The sequence below is a fragment of the Pollicipes pollicipes genome, unplaced genomic scaffold, assembly GCF_011947565.3.
Source record: "Pollicipes pollicipes isolate AB1234 unplaced genomic scaffold, Ppol_2.1 Scaffold_6052;HRSCAF=7182_pilon_pilon_pilon, whole genome shotgun sequence".
NCBI lineage: Eukaryota > Metazoa > Arthropoda > Thecostraca > Pollicipedomorpha > Pollicipedidae > Pollicipes > Pollicipes pollicipes.
This window is the reverse complement of record NW_023596805.1, coordinates 14,391,853-14,415,306: the sequence shown is the minus strand read 5'-3', so window position 1 is coordinate 14,415,306 and position 23,454 is coordinate 14,391,853. Positions and strand designations below refer to the sequence as shown.

General features: G+C 56.0%; 1 protein-coding gene across 1 annotated transcript; it reads right to left on the bottom strand.

Annotated features, from left to right (window-relative positions):
- Nucleotides 1–13,738: 13,738 nt before the first annotated feature.
- LOC119104281 (stress-activated protein kinase JNK) lies at nt 13,739–21,521 on the bottom strand (the record flags this gene model as incomplete). The annotated part of the gene is made up of 6 exons (XM_037227978.1): nt 13,739–14,919; nt 15,267–15,439; nt 15,650–15,774; nt 16,818–16,976; nt 19,586–19,715; nt 21,330–21,521. Coding segments are annotated over 6 exons (783 nt in total), but the record flags the coding sequence as incomplete, so codon positions are not given.
- Nucleotides 21,522–23,454: the final 1,933 nt, after the last annotated feature.

The window sequence follows — 23,454 nt, the reverse complement described above, 5'->3', positions numbered from 1 at the left end:
GGCTGCTTAGCTTTGTATTCTGCTTCCAACGTGCATGTGGACAGATAGAGAAGTACGACACTTACGATAGATCAAATTTACTCCGACAAAGTCAGGGTTCGGCGCCAAGTTAGAACTGACGGAAGCGGAATGTGCGTTCCTTTTTTCTTCAGGATGAATGGAGCTAGTGAAAATGCGCTTTAAGCTTTATAGCCATCGGCATTCTGAATATTTCCAAATGCCATCTTGGGGATAAAGTGAATTTGATATCAATTCTATCACGCATTTTTTGTTTGCACCTTATTTGTTTTAACAAATTTTATTCTGAATTATTTGCAAGGGTGGCTTCTGGTTGGGGAGACTTCCTGAAGCTTGTAGCGTTCAGACCGGCCACCGCTTGGGCCGTGCCATTTCAGTTCATCAGGGCATTTATCATCATCATTATTTCATTACATCCTTTTTTACATCATTGCATTACATTACATTACATCATTCATTACATTCATAACATCAACATCATCATATCATGTCATTATCATTAGGACATGAGATCATCAGGGAACAGGACAGGACATCAGATTAGATCATCATCATCAGTAGGCTGTGACCTTATGGCCAAACAGGTCCGCGAAGCACTATGCACGCCGCACAGTGCTGTGGAGCGGTCGCTCCCAGCCAAAGGGACGTTGGCCAGTTACCAGCTGACTTTTCCCAGTCATTTCGGGCTACCAGTACACTCACTCTGGGGACTATTCCGACCGCCTCGGGGTTGACACACGCCCGAGGACAGATGAGGAAAGGCGAGGATAGATCAGATAGATCTATAGATCAGATAGATCAGATAGATCAGATAGGACAGATGAGGGAAAATCAACTTCGCCATCTTCTTGCATCACATTTAAGCGGTAAGTTGCCAAAGGACCAGTTTTGGTACGGCTATCACCAAGAAAACGAGACAAATGAACCAAAAGACAACCGAATGGACCGGTAACCTTCTTAGTTGCACTCGTGCACGATGGGAATACCCCTCACCACAGCCACGGACCTGGGAACGCCGACCGAGGCGCGGCCGAACTGCCGTCCGATGGAGGAACACGCTCATAAAACGATGCCAACATACGATTATGACATTAAGAATGGGTTCTTCATCTAACAGAGCCGTCGTTCATTTGGACCGTGGGCCCCATCGCGCGAGATTATTACCCACCCGTCGGACGCCGGCGCGCCTCTCGCAGGACACACGTGGACGAACCACGGAAGACCAGCTAAGGAACATTCGTACGCCTGTGACTGACATTCGTGCAAGGACTTGGAAAAACCCCGCGTGTCAGAATGGGCTTTGTTAAAAATCTACGTCATCATTTCAGCCAGGCTGCGTAACATGTAATTGGTCATCGAACGTGGCTCATTTTGAACTCATTTGGCCCCATGGGCGTAGGAACAGGGAGGGGGGGGGGGGGCAGGGGGCCATCGCCCCCGCCCACTTTTCAGTGTGGGGGTTAGCAATGTTAACTGCCCCCACCCCCAGTTTTCAGATTAAGGTTGCATTTGGCTTACTTTTGCACTACATTAAACATGCATGCCGATTTACCTAGTTCACCAGCCATCTCCCTTAAGTTGCGTTATCTTTTTCACTTGCTCATTGGCCATCACTCAGTGTTACAGCCACAAGGCGACGCCTCACGGCCTGGAGGCTGTAACGCCGGGCGCCGAGGCTGTTGCAGCTACAAATTGCGAGCGCGCATGTTCAAGACCATATTACATAGGTTTCTCATCGGTAATCAGTTCTGATAGGATCCTAAGCATTTTAAGACGAACATGGGTTGCCCACGTCGACAAAAATCAGGAACCCCATTTCATTTACAATCTACGGTCAGGGAGAACCCAATATCTCTGAAGGACACAGAAAAAACACGGAACTGGAGTGTACGTGACAATTATTGGACTACCTGCATTGATCAGGGATGCTGTCGCATCAGTTGTTTCTGTGCTGATCCGGGGCCAACTGTGCAGGTCAGAAGGCCTCCCGTGTCAGGAATGGGAACAAGGTGATATGATGCATCCTTCTAATGGCTCCCCGGATTGGCCAGGAGATCCCGCCCCGTGTCACCAGAATGATAGCCAGAAGACACCCGCGATGGGACGGAATGGCCCTTCCTTATGCTGTGTTCTTGACCGGAAACGATAATGTACCCATGGTGTCCTACTCAAGAGGCCCCGTGCCTGGAAGGAAATAAGGGGTTTCATTATTGTTGAACAGAGTGGGGGTCTCATTACTGTTGAATAGGGTGGGTCGAAATGAGCTTAAAGAAAACAAGCAGGGTCATGCCATGTTTGCCTGAGGACGTTCATTTTTTCAGAATGCATTATTGAAACAAATTACATCAAAAGGCTTGAACATGCCCGCCCGCAACCACGAGAGCAAGGACAAGGATGGTCTGGGCTGCAACTACCGTAAAACCGAAAGGTTACGGCCACTGCAAGTGCCACCAGACGGTGGGCGCCGTGTTAATGTCTTCTGGATAAATGAATAGCTGCAAAAACACGAAAAACAGACATTCTACCTTCACTCTTCCAGTTCAACCGCTAGATTCCAGCCCCACTTCGCGACGCTTCAAGTGCAAGTTCTTTCTTTTCATTAGCGTAAAAATTGCACACGTGAAATATGCGCTCAGACTGCCCTCTAAATGTAAGATCTGATGTCCTGAAGCGTTCCAGGACCCTTTTTTCACAAGCGTCGTCATTTTCGTCCACCCGTTGGCCATAACCGCCTGGTGTCGGGTTTTTATTGCTAAGATTTGCGGGCGCGCATGTTAAAAAAACACGTTACATGAATTGTATCACGAATCGATTCTGACTGAATGGTGAACATTTTCGAACAAACATGGCTTAGCCACGTTAATACACATTGTTGACTACTGGACCTGCAATCGAATTTTCATCTTCAAATTTGGATCAAACATATTGATTTACAATCTACCTGCGCGACATCCCTCAATTTCTGTATAACCCAGATAGAAAATTACAAAGGTTCTGAATTCTATCGATTAGAGTCAACTAACCATTGTAAATTAAGAGCGGTGGTGATTTATTCTATGCAGTCGTTCAACGCCTGATTTCTGCAGCTTATTGACCTCCAAATACGAACAGATTTGAGCTCACGGTAGCTCCTGGTTTCTGTTCTGCTTACGAGGTAAAGACAGCAATGAAACGTAGAAAACCGTGTCACTTGTTAACAAGTAAGCTATATCCGGGGATATTTGGGAGGATCACCATAAGATCGGCTTTTGTCAACCTTGTGTTCTCCCTTGGTAAGGCCCTGGCTACGCCCCTGCCTTCCATATATAACGACAGTCAATTGGCTCTTAATCAATGTTGTGCAAGGTACGATAGCGAAATCAATGACGCGCTGAGGAGCATATTTACTGAGCAGGGAAGTTGCGTTGTCTAATGCAGTCTTCTCTACTTAGAAACATACAAATGGCTACGAGTCAGCTTGTTTTTATCTCATGCTTACTTTAGCATCTAAAAGTATCGAACATTCCTTTTTTATTTTTTTTCAGTACTTCAGCAAAATAGCACGAGTCCTCAGCAATACTCCGCCGCCACTGGCCGACTACACGTCCTCAATAATGCTCAGCCGCCTCCTGCCGCTCCAATTTCCTCAACACTACTCGCCACCACTGGCCGACCAGATTTCTTCAGCAATACTCAGTCACCACTGACAGACCGGATGCCAATACACTCCGACCGGGCATCCGGTCTGAACACTGGGGTCGTAAGCATCGTATCGCGCGGAGCCTGTTGCTCTGAACACGGCATCTACGCCTGTGCTTTTATTCCGCGCATGGAACATCAGCGACCAATTCCATCTAGCTGCCTTGGACATCCAGCCAGTTAAAACGCAAGTCATGTCAATTTGAGTCCAGGCATACCAACGAGCGGATGCAATGCGACCATGGTCTAGTGCCTGAACGTGTTGACTTTATGGGACTGTTATTTGGCGGTCAGGAAGGGATATGAAGACTTTCTAACGAGAATGCAAGAACCGGGGGTGGGGGTGGGGGTGGGGGGTGGGGGTGGGAAGGGGAGCACTGAATGCCAAGCCAATCGCCCCTAACTTGGAAGAAGTTCTGTTGAGGGCCCGTTCTAGTATGTTAACGGCCACTTCTCAACTAAAAATGGATGGTGTAGGCCTGTAAAAGTTCATTCTGATCTGTCGAGCGCGCATTCTGGTCCATTTAAAATATGTTCTGAACAAAATAGGACATTTTTGTGTCTGTAGACAGCCCATTGTGACCTGTGAAAGACCCGTGATTAACACGCGCCCGGTTGGCCGGCCGGATACCCTTCGCTCGAGTGGGGGTCAATTTGACCCCGCTGAGATCGCAGAAAAGAAGAGAGCTAGAGACATCAAATCCGCGGAGTGAGTGTGCACGTGAACTCACTGAGGTCAAATTTGGGTTTTCTAGGTCATGACCTTGGGGTCAAATAAGGTTGAGTAAGGCCAAATTCCAGGTTTGTCTCCAAAGGGCCTCCAGAACCTAGATACTGGTTTTAAGCAAAAGGTCACAAGCTCATTTAGTCAGTGACCTTGTTAAACCTGTTGGACGTCATGTGACTATAATCCTTCAAGACTGCTCCAAGTTTTGTATTTTAATAAGCGACAAAAGTTACGCTTGGCAGTACGTTCCTAAAAACAAAATATCGACCTAGGTCATCTTAGGTCAATGACCTATTCTGCCCTCCAAGATGTCCATGGAAGATGTATAATACGATTTCTGCTATCAATAAATTCGAAATGAGCACCAGAAGCCATCACTTACAGCAAGCCCTAGAGTAATATGGCAGTTCGGTTTTGACCTTGGTCTAACCTTCATACCTGACCTGAGGTCAACGTAATTTGCTCATTCAATATTTGTATTGCCTGGAAAGGCATCTCAGAGATGTATGGCGTCGTCTAGCACTCCGTTGTTGCATTAAATTGAACGACTCCCTAGAAATTGCCTTCGCTGAAACTATGGCCTGACTTTGACCTACCATAGGTCAGCGATGTTAAAAGATACATCTACCTTGTAAAATCAAACGATCCCTATTCAATTGTCTACAGCTAAGCAAAATTTGGCGCGGCTATGCCGTACCGTTCGGAAACCATGCTGTAAAAACCTTCGGCGAGGGGTCAATTTGACCCCGCACCTTAGCCCATGTTAAAGGGAATGTCGCACATTTGAAGAATCTTAAGCAAGCATCAGTGTGATAAACAGGCTCGCTTAGAACTACTGATAAACTTTTTAAGCGAAACAGACTTCCAGACAGCACAATTTTCTCTGTAGTTAGTATGCATCTCAAGATGTCATGGTTCGACAACACCATCGTACATTGCACAACACTGATTGAGAGACAATTGACGGCCGTGTTATCTACAAATCGCGCCCATGAACGCCAGATATAAACACCTCGACACTTATATCGGTCTTGGCCTTGATCGCCGCATTGCTCATGGAATGGCAGAACGTGAATGACGTTATTGTGCCATTTAATGACGCCATAAATGCCGAGAAGGCTTTGAAATGTTCTCCCCGAACACTCTCCCCATATTCGTGGAGTTTAGCTTCGAAACTAGAGGGCGAGGGTCTTAAGGGCAGGGTGTGAACAGTGCCGAAAGGTTTTAAAGATGGCTGTGGCAGATTTCTATCTGTTTGCGTAATAGTTGTACTAGTGGAGACCTCGTTCGTGCCAGTCCTTCTCGCGAAATCTTTTTAAACAGGGCTTCTATTTTCCGTGTACTTACACTCACCATTGCTCACACTTTGACGTTCACACACAATCGACAGCGATTCCGCGTCTTCGAGCTCGGCCAGAGTAGGAACCTGTTTAGAATCCCCAATGATACAGTTTATATACGGTTCGCGTCGAAACTGATTCATGGTCGAAGGATCCAGAAATGACGTGATGTTAACCAATGAAAAACGAGTGCGGCGTTCGATAGTCGCCTGAGCCAATCAAAAAAGGGGGCTCTCGCCTTGCGATCCCCGAACTGGCTGATGCAACTGACAGGTGGTGAGACGCGGAAGACGATTTGTTAAAGGCAGTATCGGCTAGCATGTCGGAAGTCAGGCACACTTCAGGCTCCGATCGATCGAACGGCCAGTGACTCCCACGAGGTTTAGGTGCCTTCTAGGGCGTTTTTATCGTCCTAGATACTTTTGAGGATTCCAGAGAATTAATGATCTTAAACATGTGGAGGCTTATATAATTCTGGAGATAGTGACCGATTGGAAATATAGCTTTGCTACAATGGCTATATCAGTTTCAAACCCCACATAAAAATGGAAGACGTCCTGTAACTGTGGAGTATCCATTCCGGCCTGTAAAGACCCATTCTAATCTGAAGGCGGCCCATTTATTAGGAAAGACGAAGACACTCGAGTATGAAATAGAGTAGAGATTACAAAAATGGAGATGCCCAGCGCCGGTTCGCGGTGCTGTGAATGGTACTCCATTCCTTTAATACAGCTAAACATGGCACCGGCGAAGCATGCTACTGGACTACCTTTTAAGCGTTCAATTTGACATCCTAAAGCGTCCAAAGGTACTTCATTCGGAGGCGCTGTCGTTTCGACCTCCTGCTGGCCGTCGCGTAGTGTTAGCCGTGTCGCTGGTGCCGCGCCACCTGTGGAGACTGCAGTGCCGTAATTCAAGATTTACACCAAGAGAACTCTGGTTCTGGTTACTCCTTTTCATGAAATCGCTAAGACATCCACATCTGGCCGAGTAGTCTACACAAATCAGATTCCACTATCGCATAACATAAGCTCTGCCTAATGTGAGCGGCATTTAGTATGGGCTTGCAAGGTCGGTCCTGTAAGACTGTCATATTACAAGACCCAACACTCTTGCTGGTTTTCGTTTGTTGCCCTTGGATTGACGGATTGCATGTATAGGGTATGAAAAATCCATTCATATTCCATGCTATTTAGCTTTCACAGAAGATCCTGATCAAAATAAAAACGCCAGTTTTTTGCATCTGATCAGCTGCGAACAATAATTTCAAGAAATGAACACTTGCATAATTAACTTGCGCAAATGATATCATTGCCCCCTAGAACCTAGCTGCTTTTAGAGCGCTCCTCTGCCAGTGTGATTTACCTCTAACCTTGAGAGATTAACATCCCTTCGCAGCAGCTAGAGTACCGATTTCCTTTCCTTTGATGTTTTGGATAGACCAAGAGATCAGATGTGTATTGCGCTAATCGGGAACAAATGCTTTACGGTATACTTGCTGAAGACCCTGAGATCCTGCCTTCGGGGCCAGGAGCAGAATTCAAGAACGGCGGCCTCGTTGCTACCGAGTGACTGCCGGCGGGCTTGCAGAAGGCAGACGACCTGCAGACGCTCTTCGGTCAGCGTGGAGCTGATCGACGTCGCCACTAGGTTGTCTCGGCTGAGCAGCCCCTCCGGCTCGGCCGCTGACACCGGCAGTGCGGCGAGCAGCCGAATGAGCTTGTCAATGTTGGGAAGCAGGAGGTTCGGACACTTGTCTAGTGTCTGTATCACAGATCTTGGCAGTTCCTTCCTTCCTTTCCACATTTTCAGCTAGACGCTGTGCCCAGTCTCAACGGCTAGTACGGGGTCCAGAAACCGGCATACCGCGTCACGGTCGGCTTCATCGCTGTCCAGCTCATCATGCCCGCTGGGAGCAAGCCACAAAGTTTGAGTGACTGCAGCATCCTGGCGATCGCCTGCGGTAGACCGGTTCACCGGGCTTGGCGCACAGAGGAGAGGAGTGATATCGATTCCAAGGACACGAACTGCCTCACCACCTGCCTTGTCCATCACAGACCCAAACTTCTCCTCTGGCTTCTTTCTGCATCCCTGCTGCTGCCTGATGCAGACGTCGATGAGTTCTGCAGCCTCCGAAAGGTCCAAGCCCTTGGCCTGGAGTGTGCGGGAGTGCAAGGGAGTACACCGCTCTAATAGGTTTCTTCGCTCTGCTTTGGCGGAAGCTGTCGCCATGGGGGATCATTATTCTTTTAGTTTGGTGTTGATTGTCGAGACCAGGTTTTGGTGAGCGACGCAGGGTCGATGCTGTGGCCTCACACGTTGTTGGCCGCGTACAGCTTTGGGAGTGAAGGCAGTGCGTTGATGTGCGCAGCTATTCAATGCTGTCGCGGAAACTCTCGGCTGCCAGCCGTGGGGCGGGCTGCAGGCTACAGCGCAACACTCGGCTGCCAGCCGTGGGGCGGGCTGCAGGCTACAGCGCAACACTCGGCTGCCAGCCGTGGGGCGGGCTGCAGGCTACAGCGCAACACTCTCGTCAGGCATGCTTGACATGGCTAGTGCTGTTTTGGTGACCGTTGTCGGGCGATCGCTGCTAGCGGTTTAGTCGGCTGGTGTCGATCGTCATGTTTTCGTAACCGTTCCATCGAATATTCACGTCGTTCACAGGTCGGCACATTTCAAGGCGTCTTTCAAACGTTGGCGCGAAAAATCTTCACGTCTGGGTGTTAATTTCTTTCAATTCGCGATAAGATATCGCATCGTATCGTGGCAAAAGAACGCAACTTGCTGCAATCTGTGTACCTTTAAAGATCACGGAATAATGTAGAACACTCAGACTATTGCACAAAACTATCCCAGAATGAAAACAAGTACAATTAATGAATACAGTGAATGTGATGCAGGAGTGAAATGAAATGAAATACAAATGAAATAAATACAATTAGATGCATACATCATGCAAGAAAAAGTAACCACACAGAACAAATAGAAACAGTATTCAACGACGGAAATACTCAAGTAAACACGGTGCAAGCGCGGGGCTTTTTCACTGTGCCTTACTCAGCCAGCCGCATTGAATTGAACATGACACCATAGTTTTCATTTTCTTTCTCATTTCACCTGCGAAACAAACATTAAAGCCGCTCTATAACACTGATATGAATTTGATTTCCGACTAGCAGCACCTGCTTGTATTTTGGCTACAAAAGGTTGAGGGGGTAAATTCACCGTTGGGGGAAATCGGAAATCTGGGGGGGGGGGGGGGGGGCGGTGGCCAGCCCAAAAGAATGCAAACCGACACTCGTGGCGGCATCCCTTCAGCTTCACAAAACGGGCGTATTTGAGAAGCTTATGCAAGCTGCCGGGCTTGAATGTCACGTAGCATACCACTACAGATATATGCATATATAAACGTATGTGCATATAGTTATATATATATATATATATATATATATATATATATATATATATATATATATATATATCTCTCTCTCTCTCTCTCTCTCTCTCTCTCTCTCTCTCTGTGTGTGTGTGTGTGTGTGTGTGTGTGTGTGTGTGTGCGTGCGTGCGTGCGTGCGTGCGTGCGTGCGTGCGTGCGTGCGTGCGTGCGTGCGTGTGTGTGTGCGTGTGTGTGTGTGGCCAGAACAAAAGTGGACTAAAGCCGTGATGTTTTTCTCACTTTTTCTCCTTATGGCAACTTCCACGATTCTCCCCCCCCCCCCCTTCCAATCATTTTGAGAAATCGACACCCATGCATGCGGCCAAGTTCAAACTGAACAACCACTCCACTGCATTTCTCGAAGCCAACATCAATCGAAAGTTAAAATGTGGTTCCCTTCACTGTTTTGAAACTGGCGGCCTCAACACATTATCTTTACTTTTAAAAACTGCACAAACCACTTTGACACCTTGAAGCCAAATCAAAGCGCGGAAACCGTTCGACAGAGCTTCCCAAAAACTTACCAGCAGGAATAGCACCAACGATCAGCCGCCCGCAAGCTGAAGACCTCAATCCAATATCTTCAAACAAAAAAATGGCACCAACCCCTTTTGGCCTAATAACCAAATTCAACTTAGGAAATCCCCCGGCCAATGTCCTCACAACTTTATCAGCAGATACGGGACCAATGATGTCGCTATCAGTCGTTCGGAAACTATTGTTCTCAGGTCACTAACTTCGCATTCAAAAACGGATGCCAGCGCGTTGGCACTGACATCAGTGATGTCATACGTCAGTGACGTCACACGCCAGTGACGTCACACGCCGCCATCGCACCCAACACCCATCCGGAGGTCAGCTGTTTGCAGCCTTTAAAGATGAAGATGGTCTCCCCTTTCGAGCCGGCTGGTGAAACCGTGCGTGGCTGGTAAACGTTTTAAGAGATCAGTCGAGCGATTTCCGAGTTTGGACTGAACTTCAGTGCCCGAAGTGGTTTAGGTGGTCTTTGAACGAAAAGATGGTGACCTGAGCTCAGCAGCTGCAGGACGGCTCAAGACATCGTCGGTGCTCTGCCTGCTGGTAATGGTGACCTGAGCTCAGCAGCTGCAGGACGGCTCAAGACATCGTCGGTGCTCTGCCTGCTGGTAATGGTGACCTGAGCTCGGCAGCTGCAGGACGGCTCAAGACATCGTCGGTGCTCTGCCTGCTGGTAATGGTGACCTGAGCTCAGCAGTCACAGGACGGCTCAAGACATCGTCGGTGCTCTGCCTGCTGGTAATGGTGACTTGTGCTCAGCAGTCACAGGACGGCTCAAGACATCGTCGGTGCTCTGCCTGCCGGTAATGGTGACCTGAGCTCAGCAGTCACAGGACGGCTCAAGACATCGTCGGTGCTCTGCCTGCCGGTAATGGTGACTTGTGCTCAGCAGTCACAGGACGGCTCAAGACATCGTCGGTGCTCTGCCTGCCGGTAATGGTGACTTGTGCTCAGCAGTCACAGGACGGCTCAAGACATCGTCGGTGCTCTGCCTGCCGGTAATGGTGACTTGTGCTCAGCAGTCACAGGACGGCTCAAGACATCGTCGGTGCTCTGCCTGCCGGTAATGGTGACTTGTGCTCAGCAGCCACAGGACGGCTCAAGACATCGTCGGTGCTCTGCCTGCTGGTAATGATGATCTGAGCTCAGCAGCTGCAGGACGGCTCAAGACATCGCCGGTGCTCTGCCTGCTGGTAATGGTGACCTGAGCTTGGCAGCTGCAGGACGGCTCAAGACATCCCGGTGCTCTGCCTGCTGGTAATGGTGACTTGTGCTCAGCAGTCACAGGACGGCTCAAGACATCGTCGGTGCTCTGCCTGCCGGTAATGGTGACCTGAGCTCAGCAGTCACAGGACGGCTCAAGACATCGTCGGTGCTCTGCCTGCTGGTAATGGTGACCTGAGCTCAGCAGTCACAGGACGGCTCAAGACATCGTCGGTGCTCTGCCTGCTGGTAATGGTGACTTGTGCTCAGCAGTCACAGGACGGCTCAAGACATCGTCGGTGCTCTGCCTGCTGGTAATGGTGACCTGAGCTCAGCAGTCACAGGACGGCTCAAGACATCGTCGGTGCTCTGCCTGCCGGTAATGGTGACTTGTGCTCAGCAGTCACAGGACGGCTCAAGACATCGTCGGTGCTCTGCCTGCTGGTAATGATGACCTGAGCTCAGCAGCTGCAGGACGGCTCAAGACATCCCGGTGCTCTGCCTGCCGGTAATGGTGACTTGTGCTCAGCAGTCACAGGACGGCTCAAGACATCGCCGGTGCTCTGCCTGCTGGTAATGGTGACCTGAGCTTGGCAGCTGCAGGACGGCTCAAGACATCCCGGTGCTCTGCCTGCTGGTAATGATGGCCTGAGCTTAGCAGCTGCAGGACGGCTCAAGACATCGTCGGCGCTTTGCCTGCTGGTCAAGATTTTGAGGACATCGATCGAGCGATTTCCCAGTTTTGGCTTGGCTGCAATGTTCGGTAGTGGGTTGCGCGGTTTTTTTAAAGCTGAAAATGGTGACCTGATGCCACCCATTTCCATAACTGCTCACGAAATCGCATGCACTCTGCTGGTGAATATTCCGAAGATTTCAGCGCTACACTTTCCCAGTATGGACCTGGCTGGATCGCCCCAACAGGTTTATGCAGTCTTGAGGGTGAAGTGGTGATCTGAGGATGGCAGTCCCAGAACGGTTACTGAAACCGTCGGCGCTCTATCTGTTGGTAAATGTTTTGAAGAGTCAAGCGGTCTGTGAGTTTGGACTTGGCTACATAGGTCCACACAGACTGCAAGCCCCATAGCGGTGCAAGCAGTATTTGAAGGTGGGGGTAGTAACCATAGTTCACCAGTTCCAGAACGGCCAATGCAACCGCATTTCCGGTTTTGATCCGTGTTGGTTTGGAGAGGATCTATACCTTGGCTCGAGTCTACTTTGCTGGATGGCGGCGAGGTCGTATCATCCTCGACCTAGATAGCTGCCTCTGAAACTGGTGGCCTCGTGTCACCACGTTCCCCTTCAAAACCCGTATGAGCCTTGCGATTGCAAAAACCAAAAACCGTATAAAGAGCGATCAAGAGCGATCAGGCGAAGTCTTTACTCGGCAACTGCAGGACTGACCTCTTCGAAAACTTTACCAGCGGTTAGAGCACATGCCATTTCAATATCTCCACATCTAAAACATTCGCATCCAAAGCAAAAAACAAAGCAGGGAAAGCAAAATGAATCCCCAAAGACGTGTGATTCCGTTTGGTATGTGAACATCAGCACCGTATGTTAGTGTAACAGTGTTAGCTCCTGGCAAGCGCCCGACATCCCAGCTGATGTAAAGGCGTTAGCTCCTGGCACGCGCCCGACAGCACAGCCGATGTAACGGCGTTAGCTCCTGGCACGCGCCCGACAGCACAGCTGATGTAACGGTGTTAGCTCCTGGCATACGCCAGACAGCACAGCTGATGTAACGGTGTTAGCTCCCGGCACGCGCCCGACAGCACAGCTGATGTAACGGTGTTAGCTCCTGGCACGCGCCAGACAGCACAGCCGATGTAACGGCGTTAGCTCCTGGCACGCGTCCGACAGCACAGCTGATGTAACGGTGTTAGCTCCTCGCACGCGCCAGACAGCACAGCCGATGTAACGGCGTTAGCTCCTGGCACGCGTCCGACAGTGCAGCCGACGCACTCGGGCCTGCATCATGCGCTCGCTCGTTCGCGGATATGATTGAGATCAGGACAGTACGAACGGGACACCAGCAGCCCCCACCCCCACCGAAGCTCACTCGTTCGCGCATATAGCTGAGATCAGGACAGCGCAAACGGGACTCCTTAAGCCCCCCACCCCGGAACTCTGCTGACAACACCCAAACATTGCCATTTAACAACAAAAGGCGTTACTATTAATCATCCCATTACCAGCATCCACCCAACAGGCTGCTGTGGTGCACTCCTAGTCGCTGCCGTGTTTCATTCTGTCTGTCTGTCCAGACGCAGCCGATAACGGATAGATGTGTCCTATATTCGTGATCACCTGCACCACAGCGTGTCCTCACGCTGCGCATCGTCACGCTGGCTCCCAGTTACGCACCGCACGATCACGCATCTCATGCACACACCTAGCGGGAGCACCGGAGCGCGGTTGGCCGCGGGCTGAGCGCTCCGCTCCGGTATCACAGGGTCGCGCCGGCCCGGGGCGGCGCTCCCGCGCAGCGGCCCCTCCCCGCGCCACCCTCGCCATCACCCGCCTCCTCCCGCGGCGCAGCTTTGGACAAGTGCGCCGCGCCCACTGAACCGATGGCGTCGCCGGCCACAAAACTGGAACTCCAGGGCACCGCAGCGAAGTGCTGGCGACCCGACCCGAGACAGAGTCCGCCACCACACTTCCAACGCCGCCCGTCCGTCGGCAGCTGCGGTGGCTGCCGTCGGCCGGATCCCGCCACCGCGCCGCCGTCGCCGCCGCCGCTGGTGCCGGCCAACTCCAGCCACTGCCCGTCCGCCGCTGATGCGTGCTGGCGCCGCCGGCGACGACCGCGCCCAGCCGCAGCCCAAGCGACCCGGGACGGCCGCCAGCCAGCACAACGCCGCCGCGGGCGGGATTCCCGCCCGCGGCAGTCTTCGAGGGCCCGGAGCTCGAGTGCGCCCGGTTTCAGTGATGCAAATAAGCGCACTCACGGGCGGGCGTAAAACAAACGAAGCACCACAGTCAAGTCGTGGCCACCGGGCGTCAGTGTACAACGAAACCGCTCCCCTCCGACAAACAACCGATAACATTTGACTGTCCAAGTAAAATCTACCACTGCGGGCCCGGTCAGATCATAACCGCCGCTGAAATCGCGCCTAACAATCCATGGGTCACGGCATGAGTGTGCGCATTTAAAACAGAAAGCTTAATCAAAACAACACCATTCCGACTAAAAATGGCGTCCTCGCGTAAGTCAGGAATTGCATACACGGTCATGCACACAAATCAGTCGACTGGGCGCAGGAGCAGTGGTCGCATCCCAGGCCGTCACCAGCGTGCCAAAGAGTGCCTGCCGAACACCGGATGCTATCTGTGCTGACCGGGACCGGCCCCGTTCCGTGCCTAGCAGCGCGACGGCGAACCGGACCCCACGGGCTCCGGCTCCACACGGTCCACCGGTGCTACACCATTATTGGAGCGGGCGCTCCGCCGTCCGAAGAGGTCCGGGAGGGTGACCAACACGACGGCGGACGGGCCATGCGGCCGGGACGGCAGCCGTGTGCCAGCCTGGCCGGGACGGGCACCAGCCGCGGCACAAAGGCTGCAGCCGGGCGACAGCGTGTCAGCGCACGCCTATTGAAGCCAGAAGGAACGCGAGACGTGGTAAGTACCGCTACAAATTAACAACAATCACGATTGGTTAGTGCCTAGATAGCCAGTTCGCTACTCATTCGGAGCGGTGGGCCGCCGCCTCCGCGGGCGACATCTATCACCTCAATTGTAAAACACTAGTTCTCGGAATGGTCGTATGTACAGTCAGTTTCTATCGCTTGGTGGACAGGCGGCGTGAAGTTTCGGTCGGCCGGCTGGAGTGCTTCCCGCCCGATGACGTATTCGCCGTCCACTGACGTCATCAGCTCGGCCGCGCCGTGCCGTCCACTAGGTGACTGAGCGTCACTCACGGAGGCTGGCACCATCCCATCTTCACGCGCCATTTTGTCCACCAGTCGGCCGAGTCCTACCTGCCAGTGACAATGGGGACAGCGGTCAGGGCGCCGGCCGACCGCCGGCGTCGGTGGCGTACAGCCGTCGCCATTCGAACGCCTTTCCCATCTCCCGAACCCCTTCATGCACGGTGCACTTCGGCTATGAGCCGCAGGGAGTACAGACACCGAGCGGGTCGACAGACCAGCGGCGAGTGTTCTCACCAGATGCGGCCCGGGAGGCACCTGCCAGGCCATTCGCCGTCGAGAAGTGGGCGGCCGCGCCAACGGAGGGCAAAACACAGGGGCGTGCTGCGGCCGCCACGCACCTCCCAGTGGGGACGATCGAGCCCCGTCTAGTGTCCAGTGCGCTGGCCGCAGCTCACCTGCGTGGCACAGCCGGCGCTACGGCGTTGGCGGCCTCCACGTTGGCGTTGGCCAGGCCCATCGAGTTGTGGACGCTCTCGTAGTCCATCACCTCCTTGTAGATGAGGTCCTTCCACTGCTCCACTGTGTGCTCCCGCTCGTCCACAGAGTGGTCGTACGGGCCAGGCGGTGGCTGCAGGCGGAGATAAAGGTCACATGTAAGCCACGGAGAGCCTGTATAGCGATGGAGGGGCGGCGATTGCATGGAGGCTCACATTCCGACACAGAACCGGCACATTCACCACATGACTCGCGAACGTCATGCCCGGCAGACAGCACAACGGAAGTGAACGGGCTAAGGAGAGGCTTAACATCCTACGCCGCAAAAGGTGGCAGCACTCACCGCGTTCACCTCCTGGTCCTCGAACCAGACGTTGATGTAAGGGTGCCGGAGCGCCTCGTCCACGGAGATGCGTCGCTCCGGATCGATCACCAGCATCTTGGAGAGCAGGTCACGCGCCTGCGACGCTGCAACATCAACCGGTCCGGCTCCGTCACCACGTCAACCGGTCCGGCTCCGTCACCACATCAACCGGTCCGGCCCCGGTCTCGCTCCGTCACCACGTCAACCGGTCCCGCTCCGTCACCACCTCAACCGGTCCCGCTCCGTCACCACGTCAACTGGTCCGGCTCCGTCACCACATCAACCGGTCCCGCTCCGTCACCACATCAACCGGTCCCGCTGCGTCACCACCTCAACCGGCCCCGCTGCGTCACCACCTCAACCGGTCCCGCTCCGTCACCACCTCAACCGGTCCCGCTCCGTCACCACATCAACCGGTCCCGCTCCGTCACCACCTCAACCGGCCCCGCTGCGTCACCACCTCAACCGGCCCCGCTGCGTCACCACGTCAACCGGTCCGGCTTCGTCGCCACATCAACCGGTCCCGCTTCGTCACCACGTCAACCGGTCCCGCTCCGTCACCACATCAACCGGTCCGGCTTCGTCACCACATCAACCGGTCCCGCTCCGTCACCACGTCAACCGGTCCCGCTGCGTCACCACATCAGACGAGCAGGGGTCGGCTGGGACAGACCAGGTCAGGCCGCTGCCAGCTGGCTGCGCGGCCGTGAACTGAGCATTCCGGAGAGTTAACATCTGTTCAGTTCATGCGGCGAGCAGCCGGGTTAAGCGAAGACTGTATGCGAGCCCAGTCAGGTTGGCCTACATCAATCGAACCTGGTCGTTGCTCGCTATGGGGGGGGGGGGGGCGAAAGCGGTCCCACAACCAACGCAACCCCGCCACCAACGCGCAATCCTCCCCCGATAATTAGACGACAGCGGACAGCTATTAACTACGGGCATCGCGCACCGCCTTGCTGTACGCTGAGTTGTTGATATGGCATGGCCGCGGCGCCCGACGCTGTCCTGTCCGCCAGCGCTCGGGCCGGGACAGCCTGACGTCCAGTCCAACACCTACGGCACATCCCGCGCCCTTCTGCCGTTGTTAGCCGGAAGCCGGCAGACATGCACACAACACGACCACTCGGCCCGACTCGCCCCAGCTGACCTTTGACCTTGCCGTTCTCGGTGTTGTCGTCGGGGAACAGCATGTCGGGGAAGAGGCGTTCGAAACTGTAGCCCGGGTGGCGGGGCCGGTTCTCCACGTAGTTCCGCACGGTGGGCAGCAGGCGCTCCATGAACTCCTTGGACGGCGTGCCCAACTGTTCTGGGGACGACAGGGGCACATTACTTAGAAGGCGAACAGGACTGACCAAATGTGCTGGTCTGCGGTATGCTGCAGGAAGTTTTAAGAACTTCTACAGGAGCACCCGCGGGCGCAATACCCGTCCGTCTTCAACGCACACGAACAATATATGGGCGGGAGCGCCGGCGTATGCAAGTTCGACCGACCAACGACCACATGGGCTCGAAACTGGACACAGTGGTGCCCCGGCGGCCGAACGAGAACTTCAGCTGGGCGGCGCGTTGGCCAGCAGAATCTCTGTCTCTGTAGCTCTCTTTCTCGGTAGACAGGGAGATCCCACAAAGACAGGCCGCCGTTCCGCGGGACGTAAATCTGTGTGGCCGGCAGTTCCAGCAGCAGCGATGGCCACCGACTGAGCCCATCACAGGCGACGGCCACCGTCTGAGCCCATCACAGGCGACGGCCACCGTCTGAGCCCATCACAGGCGACGGCCACCGACTGAGCCCATCACAGGCGACGGCTACCGTCTGAGCCCATCACAGGCGATGGGCACCCACTGAGCCCATCACAGGCGATGGGCACCCACTGAGCCCATCACAGGCGATGGGCACCCACTGAGCCCGTCACAGGCGATGGTGACCGGGCGTCGCGCCCATGCAAAATGTACCAGTCTCCATGCAGCAGGCCCAACACCAATTTATGTAAAAATGAGCATGTCTTATACAATCCTTTGGACTCTATCGCAACCACTCCAATCAAAAAGAATTTAGTCCCTCTGTGAGAGCGCTGCCGGCGAGTTGATGAACATGCCAATTTACCACAGCCCTTAACAACATCGACGGCCGCCGTATCACTCGGTCCATGAAGCCCTCTTTCCCTTATCTCTGGGCCAACTGTTCAGCCAGAACCCTGGGGACCCGCCAGCGACGCCGTCCCCACCCCGCTGCCTTCCCAGCGACGCCGCCCCCACCCCGCTGCCCTCCCAGCGACGCCGCCCCAACCCCGCTGCCTTCCCAGTGGCGCCGTCCCCACCCCGCTGCCTTCCCAGTGACGCCGCCCCCCACCCCGCTGCCTTCCCAGCGACGCCCGTCCCCACCCCCGCTGCCTTCCCAGTGACGCCGCCCCACCCCCGCTGCCTTCCCAGTGACGCCCGTCCCCACCCCGCTGCCTTCCCAGCGACGCCGTCCCCACCCCGCTGCCTTCCCAGCGACGCCGCCCCACCTCGCTGCCTTCCCCAGCGACGCCGCCCCCACCCCGCTGCCCTCCCAGTGACGCCGCCCGACCCCGCTGCCTTCCCAGTGACGCCGTCCCCACCCCGCTGCCTTCCCAGCGACGCCGTCCCCACCCCGCTGCCTTCCAGTGACGCCGTCCCCACCCCGCTGCCCTTCCCAGTGACGCCGTCCCCACCCCGCTGCCTTCCCAGCGACGCCGTCCCCCACCCCGCTGCCTTCCCAGCGACGCCGTCCCCACCCCGCTGCCCTTCCCAGCGACGCCGCCCCACCTCGCTGCCTTCCCAGCGACGCCGCCCCCACCCCGCTGCCCTCCCAGTGACGCCGCCCGACCCCGCTGCCTTCCCAGTGACGCCGTCCCCACCCCGCTGCCTTCCCAGCGACGCCGTTCCCCACCCCGCTGCCTTCCCAGTGACGCCGTCCCACCCCCGATGCCTTCCCAGCGACGCCCGCCCCACCTCGCTGCCTTCCCAGCGACGCCGCCCCCACCCCCGCTGCCCTCCCAGTGACGCCGCCCGACCCCGCTAACCTTCCCAGTGACGCCGCCCCACCCCGCTGCCTTCCCAGTGACGCCGCCCCCCACCTCGCTGCCTTCCCAGTGACGCCGCCCCCACCCCCGCTGCCTTCCCAGTGACGCCGCCCCCACCCCGCTGCCTTCCCAGTGACGCCCGCCCCCACCTCGCTGCCTTCCCAGTGACGCCGCCCCACCTCGCTGCCTTCCCAGCGACGCCGCCCCCACCCGATGCCCTCCCAGTGACGCCGCCCGACCCCGCTACCTTCCCAGTGACGCCCGCCCCCACCCCCGCTGCCTTCCCAGTGACGCCGCCCCCACCTCGCTGCCTTCCCAGTGACGCCGCCCCCACCTCGCTGCCTTCCAGCGACGCCGCCCCCACCCCGCTGCCTTCCCAGTGACGCGCCCCCCACCCCGCTGCCTTCCCAGTGACGCCGCCCCCACCTCGCTGCCTTCCCAGTGACGCCGCCCCACCTCGCTGCCTTCCCAGCGACGCCCGCCCCCACCCCGCTGCCCTCCCAGTGACGCCGCCCGACCCCGCTACCTTCCCAGTGACGCCGCCCCACCCCGCTGCCTTCCCAGCGACGCCGCCCCCACCTCGCTGCCTTCCCAGCGACCGCCGCCCCCACCTCGCTGCCTTCTCAGTGACGCCGCCCGACCCCCGCTGCCTTCCCAGTGACGCCGCCCCCGCCCGCTGCCTTCCCAGCGACGCCGCCCCCACCCCGCTGCTTTCCTAGTGACGCCGCCCCCCACCCCGCTGCTTTCCTAGTGACGCCGCCCCACCCTGCTGCCTTCCCAGCGACGCCGCCCCCACCCCGCTGCTTTCCTAGTGACGCCACAGCCACCCCGCTGCTTTCCTAGTGACGCCGCCCCCACCCGCGACACTGACCGATGATCTTGTTCCACTGGTCAATGTGGTCGGAGCCGGGGAACAGCACGGCGCCGCGGATTATTTCGCCCATGATGCAGCCGATGGACCAGATGTCGACGTTCTCCTTGTAGCCCATGCCGAGGATTACCTGCCGGAAAGGACGGCGCGATGCAGTGCGACACAGCGCCCGGCCGACGCCACCACACACACGCACGCAGAGGGGTCCCAAGCATCGGCCGCCTGTCGACAACGGGTCACTGTGTCCAGGCTGCACAGCCGTCGGCGGTGGCCCGTCTGACACACTCAGCTCGGCGTCACGCGCTGAATGTCAGCTCGGCGGTGACCTGTCAGTTCGGCGGTGACCTGTCAGCTCGGCGTCGGCACACCGACATGCGGGCGGCGCGGCGACGGTTCCGCCCGCGCGGCCAGACACAGGAAATGTTTGAGGTGATGGGAGTTTGGCGTGCGAGAACGACCCACCGATGCCGGGAGACGGCTGGCCAGCACCGGTGCGTCAGTAGAGGTGTGAGCGGCCCACCGATGCCGGGGGACGGCTGGCCAGCACCGATGCGTCAGCAGAGCGAGCGCTGTACACGCCGGTCGAGCCTTGCTCTAACAATGCTGCAGGGTGTATGCTCAACAGCACATGTACCACCGTTGCTGGTGACGGGGCTTTCGCCAATGACAGTCATCCACAGCCAGTCAAGGCCGTGGGACCCGCTAGGCCGGTCAGGTGATGACACTGGCGTGGACAAAAACATGTGTGTCGGTGCCAGCCGGGGGCAGCGGTCCGCCGTCACCGCCGCCACAGCTCCCACTGCCTCCGTCCCTCTCCACTGAACGTAACGGGACCCCACCCACTCCCAGGGCAGACCGTCCACTCCACCACACGGCGACTGCCATGCGCCGCCACAGCTCCGACTGCCGCCGCCCCGTCGCTGGACGCCTGTTTTGGTCGTCGACTCCTACGCTCCGGCACACAATTTCATTAGCGTTTAATCAGCTGATACAGGGGGCCATGGCGGCGAGGGGCTGGTCGCATTTCGGCCGCGGTTGCCGTCGGCGCCTAGACGGTGAAGGATATAGGGTGACGCGTCCGAGCGGTCCCCACCCAACTATAACACAATCTCATTAGCTTTATGGCGCACAGATGACATGGAACGGAAATATAATATACAGATTAACACGCAGCGGCCTGTAATTCCGTTGCCAAGCCCATTCAGCTTTCAACAGTCCAGTCTGAACGCCTGTTGGCTGATCGATATGAACACATGACGACCTTGCTTTAACATAGGAGCAGTTCGCCAATAATGAGAGGATGTATTTTTCCACATTGTTTCTAGGCACCCTTTCATCCAGCCCCTCACAAGGTGGCCTCAACCCGCTAAACTACGTGGCAAATGGTCTAGCGGCATTGAAAGTCTGGGAGGGAGTAGGCATATATCAATTTTCATAGAAACACGAAAAAAATGTTCCAACACAACTAAATAAATGCCTGAAAATGTTCGAAGAAACACAGTAACAAAGCGGGGGAGGCACTGGCTTGATGGGATAGGAAGTGGTCGCGAGAGGCCCTGTGCTGAACTCGGCGACACACAGGTGACTGAGGGGTGCCACAGTAAACCCTCGAGAGCGCCACCAGCCTCATGGGGCGCCTTACCGACACATGCGGGGCGCAGTGCTGAGCTCTGGGGGCGCAATACTGACCTTGGGGGCGCTATACTGACACCGGGGAAGGGAGGGGGGAGGAGCCGATACTGACCTCGGGGGCGCGGTAGTAGCGCGTCACCACGTAGGGCGTCATCATGAACGATGTGCCGGTGGAGCGCGCCAGACCGAAGTCCAAGATCTTGAGCGTGCAGTCCGTCTTCACGACAATGTTACTCGGCTTAAGATCCTGACAGTAGTCACATGACGTCACTACATATAATGTGACATCACAACAGATCCCAAGGCCACGTTAAGTGGGGCTTACGGCATCACGCCATAAGGCACAACGCCTCGAACGGCGCTTGTGCGGCGCGCACTTGGTTCTCGCATTGTCATACCGTGACATGGGGCTCTTCACGACAGGGTAACCATGAGGGAAGGCAGCACAAGCAAGCTGTGCGGTACAGGGTAACCATGAGGGAAGGCAGCACAGGCAAGCTGTACGGTACAGGGCAACCATGAGGGAAGGCAGCACAGGGCAAGGGGCCTGTGCGGATCACAGGGTAACCATTAGGGAAGGCAGCAGCAGGCAAAGCTGTGCAGGTATCAGTGTAGGCCATGAGGAGAAGGCAGCACAGACGCAAAGCTGTGCGTACAGGGTGACCATGAGGGAAGGCAGCACAGGCAAGCTGTGCTGGGACAGGGTAGACCATGAGGGAAGGCAGCACAGGCAAGCTTGTGCGGTAACAGGGTAACCATGAGGGAAGGCAGCACGGGCAAGCTGGTGCCGTACAGGTGTTGACCATGAGAGTACGGCAGCACAGGCAATCTGTGGGGCGGTACAACAGGGTAACCATGAGTTGAAGGCGCACAGGCAAGCTGTGCGGTAACAGGGTGACCATGAGGGAAGGCAATCACAGGCAAGCTGTGGCGGTAACGGGGTAACCATGAGGGAAGGCAGCACAGGCAAGCTGTGCGGTACAGGGTGACCATGAGGGAAGGCAGCACAGGCAAGCTGTGCGGTACAGGGTAACCATGAGGGAAGGCAGCACGGGCAAGCTGTGCAGTACAGTGTGGCCATGAGAGACGGCAGCACAGGCAAGCTGTGCGGTACAGGGTGACCATGAGGGAAGGCAGCACAGGCAAGCTGTGCAGTACAGTGTGGCCATGAGAGACGGCAGCACAGGCAAGCTGTGCGGTACAGTGTGACCATGAGAGACGGCAGCACAGGCAAGCTGTGCGGTACAGGGTGACCATGAGGGAAGGCAGCACAGGCAAGCTGTGCGGTACAGGGTAACCATGAGGGAAGGCAGCACGGGCAAGCTGTGCAGTACAGTGTGACCATGAGAGACGGCAGCACAGGCAAGCTGTGCGGTACAAGGTAACCATGAGGGAAGGCAGCACAGGCAAGCTGTGCGGTACAGGGTGACCATGAGGGAAGGCAGCACAGGCAAGCTGTGCGGTACAGGGTGACCATGAGGGAAGGTAGCACAGGCAAGCTGTGCGGTACAGGGTAACCATGAGGGAAGGCAGCACGGGCAGGCTGTGCGGTACAGGGTCACCATGAGTGAAGGCAGCACAGCCAAGCTGTGCGGTACAGGGTAACCATGAGGGAAGGCAGCACGGGCAAGCTGTGCGGTACAGGGTGACCATGAGGGAAGGCAGCACAGGCAAGCTGTGCGGTACAGGGTAACCATGAGGGAAGGCAGCACGGGCAGGCTGTGCGGTACAGGGTGACCATGAGAGACGGCAGCACAGGCAAGCTGTGCGGTACAGGGTAACCATGAGGGAAGGCAGCACAGGCAAGCTGTGCGGTACAGGGTGACCATGAGAGACGGCAGCACAGGCAAGCTGTGCGGTACAGGGTAACCATGAGGGAAGGCAGCACAGGCAGGCTGTGCGGTACAGGGTGACCATGAGGGAAGGCAGCACAGGCAGGCTGTGCGGTACAGGGTGACCATGAGGGAAGGCAGCACAGGCAAGCTGTGCGGTACAGGGTGACCATGAGGGAAGGCAGCACAGGCAAGCTGTGCGGTACAGGGTAACCATGAGGGAAGGCAGCACAGGCAAGCTGTGCGGTACAGGGTGACCATGAGGGAAGGCAGCACAGGCAAGCTGTGCGGTACAGGGTGACCATGAGGGAAGGCAGCACAGGCAAGCTGTGCGGTACAGGGTAACCATGGGGGAAGGCAGCACAGGCAAGCTGTGCGGTACAGGGTAACCATGAGGGAAGGCAG